Here is a 12,192-nt window from a genome sequence, read left to right on the forward strand (position 1 = left end):
CTGTAGCCTTTACTAGCACCTTCACACCCACTTTCTTGGGGCCTTTTAACTTGATGTCCATCACAGGAGGCTGCCCCAGGTGGGCTTGCAGAGACTGTGAACTTCCCGACTTGGCTTTAGCGGCTGCAATTTTTTCTGGAGAGTTTTCAGAAGATTCGCAAAGGGATCTGTGACCTCAAAAATGCACACACCTCTCTGTATTCCTCTTCTATCCATCCCAAATGTCTGAAGGAATAGTCTTGTGTGCCAGGCCTTGGGTATTTGTATCCCATTTAATCCTCCTAGTGAGAGCTAGGACTCTAGATCAGACAGAACTGAGATTGAATTTTGGCCACCCACTAGCTAGTTTTATGAACGGCATCTTGAGGGTTTAAATTAGTTATCCTTGTTTTATAGATGAGGAGATGGAGGCTCAGAGAAGTTATTCAACTGCCCCTGGACACACACTCAGAAAGTGAGATGGAGGCAGGATGCCAGCTGGTGTTTGTCTGACCCCAAAGTGCATGCTTTCTTCACAGTTCAGCAGCTGAAGAAGAGACAGGGACGTCTAGGGGATGCAGCTTGGGGCAGCTCCCCTTGCAGAAGAGAGAAGCTGGAGTCTCATCAATCTGCTCCACTTCTGTGCCACACACAAGGCCAGATGTGGACACTCTTCATTAGCTCATAGACCCAAAGGAGAATTTTACAGTGGGAAGGGTCTTCAGCCTCCCCCATATTTTACCCATGAGGATATTGAAGGTTAAAGAGGTGATTTAGTGGTACATGGGGACAGTTCCAGCTAGTTTCTGCTACTCTGGAGTTCATTGCTCTTTGCACCACTCAAAGAGAAAAGGCCTTATTCTCTTGCAGCTCTACTTTTGCTCTTGACCCCCAGACACTTAATTCTGCACCACCCTCCCTGTTCTCACTGCCTTGGTCATTGCATCAGGTATTTCCAAACCCAAGAATGTTCTCCCACAGTTCTCAATTCCTAACCTCCAGTGCTGGCCAGGGTGGAGAGAGAGGAGAAGCTGGATGCTGACTGGGTAATGAGGATTTGGGAGGCCAATAGGCTGAGTCTTTGAGCATGCTGGAATTAAGACTCAGAACACCCAGAAAGGAATCCTTGATCTGTCACCTATTAATTTTATGATGTTGGGTAGGACACTTCCTTCCAGACCTCAGTTTCCCTATCAGGTGAATACAATACAGAGAAGAAGTGTTAGTTTTAAATGAGATAAAACATTTATGAAAATATAATTTTTAAAGGGTCATAAAAGAATAGTACATTGTAAATGAAAACTACAAAATATTTATGAAAAATGCACATGTGTACATTGGTATACATACCAACAAGCAACAGTTATTTTTGATCTGGAGATAGGAATCATGTGATTAATTAAATTGTGCAGACAAATGAGAAAATGTTTGTGGAAAGATTTTACAGTATATTAAGCGCCATACAAGAGGTATGCTAGATTATGATGTCTTAAATGTAGAGCCGTCAGTTTAGTCATTTTTTTCTGTCAAGTAACTCCATTTCTTCAGCAGATCTGATTTTTACAGTGTTTCAGTGAAAATACTGAAAGGCAGTGAAACAGGCAGCCAGAAGAGGGAAAAGAAAGAAAAACAATTACGAGAAGTATAAGTAATCCATAAATATAACCACCCCTGAATAATTGAGAGTTGACCTAAATGCAGGAGTGATAATACATTTCTGGTCTAGAAATGTCAATTGTGTTCTCCAACAAGCATCCTTGTTCTACAGCAATACCTTGAAAACAAATCTATACTTGAATGGGTGGGAGTAGGATAGGGGAGAACCACCCCACGGATCTGTTAATTAAGGGAGCAGGAGCAGGTTTTACCCAGTGGCTTTCTACCATTAAATTGAATTCTTTAAAAATGTGACATGAAGTGCAGTTAATGATGGGAATTCAGTGATTGAACCATAACGATCTCTCCCTGTCCTTAAACAGTTGTGCAGGCACACACAAATGTTAGGAAGGTTTCAGGTTATTGGGAAAACATATACCTGAAGCAAAATGCCACCAGCACTCAAATTGGTATATCCTTGAGGATAATGACAAGAAATACAGTTTTCTAAAATTACTTTGAAAGAGAGCTTTTAATTACAATGAAAGAGAGCTTCATTCAGGAAACACAAGTTTCCTACCCTTACAGACTGCTGCAAATTTAAATGCTGGAAACATCAGAAGTATGTTGTATTTTTGAAATTTCTCATTTTGAACTAAAATCACCTGCTAAAGCAGGGAAAATGTATCTGGCTTTAAATTTTATATAAGCAGTTTAGAAACGATCCCTTAAAATGAAATTAAAAGGTGATAGAGTGAAAACTGATACAAGAGGATTGAGAATTGCTGAAAATTTAAAAAGATAGAAAGTGTAAATCTAGAATTTTAGACACAAAATAGATCACCAATCCTAGATTACCTAGATTTTTTTTTTTTCATGTAGCTCAGGCTTACCAAATAAATTCACCTTTCTGCTCTATTTGGAGTTGAATAGATTCAGGTAACTTCTGAATGAGTGATGAATATACATCCATTTGCACAGATTATTTTTATTTTTTTAAATCAAGCATTCTCTTGTATCTGGAGCATAAAATATCTTTTATTATTTCATGTTTACTTTTAAAATTGTATGTGATTCTGAAGAATACAACATTATTTTATATCCAGACCCAAGTTTAATGTTGCATCTTTTACAATATGGCTATTTTGTTCATGTCAATAGTCATTTATGACATAACCTATTAATGGGAATTTTCCTTGAAAATATATGGCCCTCATATTCCTTCCTTTATCTCATTCTTTTTTGTTTGTTTGTTTTTTCTTGGATATGATAGTGGTTTTTAGTATCCAGTTTTAAATCTTTACTTTCAAAAGTCAGAAATGGACAGTTTACCATTATTTTAAAAATAAAATACACTGCAAAGGCTGATTAAGTGATTTGTTTTTGCATTAAAACTTTATTTCCTATATGTTGTAACTAGAGAAGTCCTCATTTTTTGCTTTTCATGATTTCATCTCTATTGGTGGACAAAGCCAGTTTCTGTGATATTTGACTCACAATAGTAATAGGCAACAAAGTATATCCCAGATAATTTTGATTTTATTTTAATAAGGTCAGCAGTAATCAGGGGAGTGGACCAAGTAGAAAATTGTTCCCAAGGGGATATTAAAAGTGAAGATAATCTAATCCTCCAAGGTATGATATGTTGACCTGGTAATTTCAGATATGATTTTATCATTCAGACTTGAATGTCTCCTGAGACTTGCTTCAGAACAATCCGAGATGATTTTCATTGTCAGCAGCTAACACTAATAAAATTGTTTTTCCTGCAGGCTAGTGTGTTAGGAAATTAAATTTATCTAATTATACGAATTGCACTGTCGCTTTTCACATTGTAATTAAAATACATCTTGTCAGGTCCTACCTCTTTCCAGAAACTATTAGTTGACTATCTGTGTATTGTATTTCCTCAGAGAACAGTGCAGAAAAATGCAAAATATGTTTGCCTGGCAAATAAAAACTGCCCCGTAGACAAGAGACGTCGAAACCGATGTCAGTACTGTCGATTTCAGAAGTGTCTCAGTGTCGGAATGGTTAAAGAAGGTATGGGTATAATGCTTTTTATCCAACTTGCTTGTAAATATTCTCAGATATCCCTGAAAAAAGTTAATATTTACATTGGGATGGTGAATTTTCCTAGTTTCCATTTCCTTTCAGCATTTTATTTTTATGGTGTATTTACATTTAAAAATAGCAGAGGTCTGCTTATTCTAATTTCTCAAAATCAATAGAGAGCTTGTGTACATACATCTTTCTTCTATTTGAGAAGGAGACTTTTAGGGCTAATTCATTACCAAATGTACGTATGGGGTGGCTGTTATGCTGCCTGTTTCAACTCTCTTTAAATCATTGTGGGGATATTACTCCAAACTTTTTCCACTTTTAAACGGTCAGTCTCATTAACGATTTGCTCAACTGTAAAGTGTTTTGTTTCCTCTCTGTGATTTATGGCTGTTTGTGGATATCTTTGGAGACGTTTTTTCTTTTTTTCTCTTGGTATCAGTTGTCCGTACAGACAGTCTGAAAGGGAGGAGAGGTCGGCTGCCTTCCAAACCAAAGAGCCCATTACAGCAGGAAGCCTCTCAGCCCTCTCCACCTTCTCCTCCGATCTGTATGATGAATGCCCTTGTCCGAGCTTTAACAGACTCAACGCCCAGAGATCTTGATTATTCCAGAGTAAGTTTTATGATATCCTGCTTTTGAGTGAATGATCAGGGTCTCTATTCATGATGCTAGTAATAAGCTTGGATTGAATGACTTGTGTCTGGCACTGTGCTCAACCATTTTCATATCTTGTCTCTATTTTTTCACTTCACTTAGCAATTCCAGTGCATCCATTGCACCAAATAATTTTTGCCTTATTGAATCTCTAAATGCCTTAACAAATGACCCTGACAGTGCTGCACCTGTCATACCCATTGTTGCAGGATTCCTGATGGTTGTGCCAATGAAAATCTGCACAGGTGAATTACAATTTGTACGTTTCTTTCATGCTTTAGACAACATGACTACTGTGTTTTTCATATTGTGACCAAACCAGCTGGGTAAGCCTCAAGTTATCCTTGAACAGTTTACCCAATTGCACTGGCATTGATTGACCTACTGCTTATGGAGAGGGATTAGACCATTGATGGAGAGGAGCAAACTCTGGCCTTGACATCAGGAGGTGTCAGGAGAACTGGGATGGAATGTTGCCTCTGCTGCTTCCTGCCTGGGTCACCTGGCTCCTGCTCTTGGCTTTCTCATCCTTACAGTGGAGATGATTACAATATTTAACCTCAGAGGGATGTTTGAACATCAGTCACGTAGGAACAATGGTTGAGAAAACATTTGAAACTGTAAATGACCACCAGTGTTGTTAAGTCAACCAAAATATATCAACACTTTTATTTGATATGGGATATAGTGAAATATCATCAGTTTGAAACCTGAAAATTCCCAGAAATTTGGATAACATGAAGAAGAATGATTTTCTGAGCAAATGTATGAATATTACTGGAAGACAGTTTTAAAAGAGACTTAGAAAAGCAAACTTCTAGTAAGGCAGGGTCTCACCAGAGAAAAAAAGAAAGGAAAAAGATCATAATTATTCAGCCATTTCTACATGCTAGACATTGTGGTACTTTGTCTCATCTAACAACCATTTAAAGAACCATAAACTGTAAGAATAGTTACTCCCACTCTAAGACAAGAAAACTTAGAAACACAGTTTCCACACAGAGGAGAGAGAAACCAGTCAAGGGATCCCCAGTTGGTTGATTTGGCTTGGTAGCAATTACCAGATTGCCTTCTCCAGGTCCAATCAGAGTCTTGAACTTCTGGTTGAAGGGTTGGCCAAGAGTGTGAGTGTGTCTGCCATTGCCCTCTTTTTAGGTTGTAGTATTGACAAAAATGAAAGGGTGATTGGTATACCTGCTGTGATCTTCCTGCCTTCCTCCCCTCCCTCCTTTCAGGCTGTGAAGCCTCCTTTGCACTCTGGAGCACAAGACTTCCTATGAGAAGCATGGTAGGTCCTTAGCATCAAAGGTTGAGGACTCTTGTTCTGATTACAAGTAGCATCTCTTGACTGAAGTCAAGTCTCAAATAATAGTTTAACTGAATAATGCAGTGGTTAAAGGGCTAAGGCTTTGGAACCGTGCAGGCCTCAAGTAAAATTCCAATACCATCATGTATTGGAATGACCAATACATTCCAAGCTGGGTGACCTTGAGCAACTGATTAAATCTTTTAATACCTCACCTTCCTCATCTGTGTTATGGAATAATAATAATAATATCTATTTCCCAGGATTGTTTTTGTAAAATTTAAATAAGATACTTGTCAGAGCTTTAGCTCAGTACCCTGTATGTTATCTCCTTGACCATACCTTCTTATTCTGTCATTTGTTAAATGCTTTAATGAGTATAAACACTACATATGTCAGGTGCTATGTAGAAAAACCACTAAGGTAAGTGTGATGATTGCCATTTCATAGATGAGGAGATTGAAAGTGAGAAAGGCTAAAGAACTGACTTGCCCAAGGTCACATGAGTGAGTGAGTGAAGTTGCTCAGTCTTGTCCGACTCTTTGCAACCCCATGGACTGTAGCCTACCAGGTTCCTCAGTCCATTGAATTTTCCAGGCAAGAGTACTGGAGTGGGTTGCCATTTCCTTCTCCGAGGTCACCTAGCTAATATGTATCTGAGATAGAATTAGAAGCCAATGGGTCCAATTTGCCCCGCAAAGTCTGTGCTCCTAAGACCAAAATTCCCTGCCTCTCTGGTTTCAGTGAGAATGGGTGATGGAGAAGCATTTGGGAATAAAGACTTTTTCAAGAACCAACTCTGGCCTTCCCTTATGCAATCTGTCTGAATTAATGAAGCTTCTTGGCACTGCCTCCACTGAGGCTACAGCACACAATCTGATGTTGTTCTAGGGCATTGGCAATGACTATGGCCAGTCCAAAGAATTTTGTTCACAAAGTGATGATGGTGGGGGCACAAATCATCCAATTATTGGTCTACATGGCCTAATTAGTTATTCAGTGGCAAACCCTGTCCCATACTTTGAGTTGTCCCAGCTGGGAACTGTCTCCACACTGAAAAATCAATCCACTGTGTTTGCTTGCTTCTGCACCATTCAGTGTGTTAGACTAGAGTCATCATCCTCATCAACAAACATTTATCCAATTTAATTGTTAGCTTTGTCCAAAATAGCAGATTGACCATGCCAGAGTCTGGGTCACGATGATATTACCTTTGGGGCCTGCCTGGCTCAATTTTGCAAAGCATATTCATTTTAATTGCATTGTTTTGGAATCATATCGAACCTCATAGCTTGGATTCTCCTGCTTTTAGATAGCTTTACAAAATTATCAAAAATTGGACCCAAATCAATTAAATTAAAAGTCTTTTTTAAAAAATACAGTGAGTTTTCATCAAAAACTTGGATGAAGGCATAGAAGGCATGCTGATCACATTTGCAGATGACAGAAAGCTGGGAGGGATCGCTAATATGATGGATGTCAGTATCAACATTCAGAGTGATTTCGACAGGTTGGAACAGGATGGATGAAACCATCATGGAGAAAGTTAACAAAAATAAATGTGAAGCTCAGCATTTAGAATTTTTTTAAATGGGAGAGACTTAGCTTGTCAGTGGTTCATGTTGTGACGATCTCAGGAGTCTATTCCCTATGCTCAGTAAGAACCACCAGTGTGTTCAGGTGGTGGAAGGAGGGATGCTAAATTAGCTTCGGCCTCTGCAGAAGAAGGATAGGACCAGGACCAACTTTGTGGTGCCCCATGGGCTCTGTGCTGTCAGTCCACACTTCAAGGATGGAGTTCAGTTCCAAGCTGAACTGAACTGGGATTTAAGAGGGCAGTGGATACACTGTTTCTGAAAACTTGAAAGGGATAGTTGGAAGAAATGTGTTGGGACTAGGTGACACTTTTGCCATGTTACCAAGAGGACTGTTCTCCCAAGGGCAGATCTAGAGGGTGAAGGAAGTGGCCTTTCCAGTCCATTCTGAGGACAAGAAAGAGTTCTATTGGCTCCAAGAACTGCTATGGAAGTATGAAGAAACTTAAGGAGAACTCTTTAAGGGTTCCTCACAAGGAGACAGGTTGTTTTGGCTGATATTAAGTTCCTTCCAGCTCTAAGATTTCAGGATTCTAGGGTCTACCTTATTGTCCCTAAATGCAAGTGAATAGGTATACATATACATATAAGAATGTGTGCTGTTAAGTAATTGTTACTTCACAAGATTGAATTTGCTTCATTTTCTTAAGAAAAATTAACATAAAGTGAACGAAGCAAAATAAATTTATTGAAAGTCTACCCTGAGTCAGTTACCATCACATATATTTAGTTTATGTGGTATAATTTATGGTTTCAGTCATTTTTTAAATATCATTCATTGTAATTCCGTTTTCATATTACCTTCTCTTTAAAGTTTTTATTTAAGAATTCAGAGAACTGGAGGTGATCTTGAGGTAATCTAATCCAACATTCATATTTTCAGAAGAGTAAATAAAAGTTTAAAAAGATTAAATGGCTTGCCTAAAGTCAGTGGCAAACAGTTAGACCCAAATCTCACCCCTCAAGAGAGTATGTTTCTCACCATATTGCCTTTTATTTAATGGAAATCTACTAGTTTGGTTTTTTTTTTCTAATAAAAGTCTTTATTAGATTTTTTAAATTACAATAAGAGTAACATATACTCATGGTTTGAAAAAGGCAAACCATTTAGAAGTGAATCAGGTGAAAAATGAAAGTATCTTCTTCATTTATTCCTGCTTAAACCATACCATAGTGGTAGACATAATTTATTACATTTTAAATAAGAAAATGCACTGTCAGTTTCAAGTCAGACAGTTGAACATGACCAAAACAATTTATTAAAGATGCTACCTTCCCCCAGTGAATCAGAGAAATGAGAAAACATTTGCCAGACAGGTTCATTCTAATCTTCTTGTCCCAGCCTATGTGCCTTTAAGGTAGTAAGTGAGTGTTTTCCTGGTTTGTGGGACAGGGAGGTGGAGGACTTGTTCCAAGTCACAGAGGGAAGGGTGTTTTCAAGGCCAGAAAGATTGCTCCTCCCTCTGTGAAACGTTCCTGGCGCTGAGACCTTCTCTTCTCCTTTGGGCCAAACTTCTCTCCTTCAAAAGTGAGCTCAGATCATTATATATCAGTGCAGTCAAAACATGTCAGATTTGATTTGTTTCGCCTCAAAATGTTGCTGTTCTGTACCCCACAGTTGCTTTTAATTTAGCATTACAAGTATATATAGATACCGGACTTGACTTCAGAGCCTGTGTAATTCCTAATGAGAAAGTGTACTTCACATCCTCATTTGTTGGTCATTTTAAGTATTTGCCAGCAAACTAGGATGTTTTCTGGTAAAAGTATCACTTAGCACTGTAACAGACTCCAAAAACAAGATACAGTACAGATACAACCAGGCCCCAGCAAGTGGTATTTAAATATGTTAACAAAATAGCCTAAGAAACAACTTAGCTGGCACATGTTAGACCTACAAAGTATAAACTACATGAAGATTCTGCAGAGTCCTTCTTAAAGCTACTTCAAAGACCCTCTCAAATTGCCACTAACCCATTGGATGATTTCAGGCCAGTTCTGCCCCTCTGTGGGCCTCAGTTTTCTCATCTGAATGACGAGGAGATTGGACTAAATGCAGTGCCACAATCCCTTCCAGCCTTCTCATTCCCTGACCCTGTGACCATTATACCTACTACAATTCCCCTATCAGTACTGGTCTCCATTTCCCAAAGTGTGGTACCCAGACTGCCTGTATCAGAAGGAGCCAAGGTGTTTGCTTAAAATGCATATTCCCAGGGCTACACGCAGGCCTACTGACTCAGAACTGGGGGACGGGGAAAGCAGGCAGGAATCTATAGTTTTAAAAAGGCCTCAGATGGTTCTTTGGCACACTAAGGTTTAAGAACCATCATTATAATTTAATAAGAACAATTCAATTTTACCCCAAATCTCCTATTTCCCAACTTGCCTGGCATTGAGAAGAAATGAGCAATAGACATGAATTTAACAGAAAGTAACTGACTCACTGAACAGTTCTTCCAGAGCAGTGGACACATTACTGAACAAGATGCAACTCCTGTCTTCATGGAGCTTACAGCCCAGTGAGGGAGACAGAAAATAAACCCATATGTAACTCCAGTGGTGCCATTTTGGGAAGAGATGAGGGTTTAGGGGTTTTGTTTTTGTTTTTTAGAGAAGGGAGGCAATTACATCAGAAAAGAAGAAATTTGGGGGAAAACTGTATTAATTGCCAGTTTTTAAAGTGTCACTTTTTACAGTGTAACATCCTAAGTCTATGTATACATAGTTTGGCTCATAGAATAGTAACATCTGAAATATAAGGACCCAGGGAAAAGTAACATTGTAAGAGAAAATAAAATGTTCTTAAGACATTTTACATATTTAGCCTCAACTGACAGTGAGATAGAGTGAGTATCAGATTCCACTCTGCTATGAAAACATCACATTGCTGAATTTTAGGTCTGGTGTTCACCAAAGGTCTTGCATAATTTATTTTAGGCCTAGCTGTGGCTGAAATCTGACTTGTACATACATGGTATTACCATTTGAAATGTGTCAACTCATTTAAATAATATTTGTTGCTTGCAGTCCTAGATTCTCAATCTAAGTCCTTCAGAGAAATCTGCATTAGACATTAGCTATCAGTAAATGCAATCCTGTGTCTTTGAGTAGTGGTAAAATCTGATTATTGATGGATCAATTATCCATAAAGGCTGGAATACAACGTTAGCATAAAGAGGAAAAAAGATTGACTTTTAAGGTCTTTCTCTGTTCAGTCTATATCTGATTAGAATGATCAATAAACAAATTATTCCAGATTTTCTTTGGTGAACCCCAAACTGCTTAGCCCAGAGATGGAGCGATATAGGGGAGTACAGAAGCAGAGTTTGGGGTCTGGTTCTTCCAACCCCATGCTCAGCATTTCACAGCAAGCTGTTTATAAACTTCTAGCCCAGGCAGAGAGAGACTCTAATACGTTTTGTTCTGTTTCTTTAAACCTTATATTCAGTAGAGGGGACAGTTGATTTATTTTTTACCCCCAGAAGTGGATGCTGACCCTCCAGTCACCTCCTAGTTACTGGTGGCTCAGACTGAATCCAGTTTGGCTCCAGAATTCTGGAATGTGAACCGGAATCACTGCAGGTGAAGCCCAGAGAATCTGGCTGGAGTCTGGCACACAGGGCCTGCTGGCTTTCCTCCTTGCTGGACTCCATCAGAGAGAACTGCATACACAGGCAGCCACTGCATCTCCCTGTGTTCAGGATGCATGAAATGTGAGCCCAGCAGGGGCAGAGGCCTGCAGAGGACCCTGGGTGAAAGCTAAGTGCTCTGGAGGCTTCTGAGCAAATATTGGAAGCAGGGAGATTATTGAGTTGTGAGCCCTGCTTTAAGGGACAACAGTGCAGGAGGGAGCTGTTAGGTCCCATTCCTTGACCTTCTTTAGTCTTTTTCTCTCCATTTAACACCCTACTTTGAAACAATAAGGCTGAATTAGTATCAAATTCTAGGCAATACCATCATACCTGATGTGATTAGCAACGTTTAGAATCATTGAATGCAAGAGCCATCATGTGGAACATTCACCAGGATAGATGATGGTCTGGGCTGTAAAAGAATAGAAATCATACAGTGTCTGCCATCAAACCCACCCTGGAATTAAACTTGAAATGAATAACAGAAACACAACTGAATACAAGAGCCAAAGGAATCTTAGAGATTGGCTAGTCTAGTCACTTCTTACTTCAGAGGCAGAAACAGACCCAGAGAAGTTAAGTGCCTAATCTAGGGCTTCACAGCAAGTCAGTGTCAAAGCCTGGAGGAGGAACCCAAGATTTGCTGTCTGATCCAACATTCTCTCCTCAACTCTCCGTTACCTGAGAGGTTCACAGGTAGTGCTATCGGTTTTCTAAACGTGGTGCTGCCTTGAATTTCATGCTGCCTGTGGGGAACATTTGGAATTAGATTCATGTAAGAAGAGAAAGTTTAAAAATAAAATCTTTTTCTCCCCACTCTCCTCCAGTTAATAGTACATGTGCTAAAAGGAAGTGGTGGGGAGTGTCCGTGACACCAGATCATGCTGTCATCCTTGAATAGCGATGGAAAGGAGAGATGACTGCTTCCTTCTACCCTACTTTCCTCCCATTCCAACTCAGAACATCCAGGGCTTCATATTAATAGAATCCTGGCCCTGGGAAGATTATTGGGAATAGAGGAGCCAGGACTTTGGACTGGACCTGATATTATGGGATCCTAGAAAGTCAGGCTGAAAATTAGGAACCTTCCAGTTCAACCTCATCCCTCATCATATAATATGGGAGCTGAGGGACAGTGATAATTCTAAATATCAAAATCATTATCGGTATCATTACTGTCTTCATGTGTTAAATATGTTCTATGTGCCAGGTTTTCCACATATGTTATCACAGTTAATCACTGCAACAAAATGTTGAGGAAGATAGTACCACCATTGTACAGAGGAGAAAACTGAGGCTCAGAAAAGCTAAGTAATTTACCCTAGATAACTATAGTAGCAGAGCTACATTATTTCACAAATTA

At 39.2% G+C, this 12,192-nt stretch overlaps 1 protein-coding gene across 3 annotated transcripts in view; it reads left to right on the forward strand.

Moving 5' to 3' along the window:
• The window catches only part of NR4A3 (nuclear receptor subfamily 4 group A member 3), a 42,363-nt gene that overhangs the window by 7,949 nt on the left and 22,222 nt on the right, over positions 1-12,192 (forward strand). For all 3 annotated transcript variants that reach the window (XM_070375555.1, XM_070375557.1, XM_070375556.1), the window contains 2 exons: positions 3,489-3,618; positions 4,079-4,251. In XM_070375555.1, coding sequence (XP_070231656.1) covers positions 3,489-3,618; positions 4,079-4,251 — 303 coding nt within the window. The remainder of the gene's footprint in view (positions 1-3,488; positions 3,619-4,078; positions 4,252-12,192) is intronic.

The sequence above is a fragment of the Bos mutus genome, chromosome 8, assembly GCF_027580195.1.
Source record: "Bos mutus isolate GX-2022 chromosome 8, NWIPB_WYAK_1.1, whole genome shotgun sequence".
Taxonomy (NCBI): Eukaryota; Metazoa; Chordata; class Mammalia; order Artiodactyla; family Bovidae; genus Bos; species Bos mutus.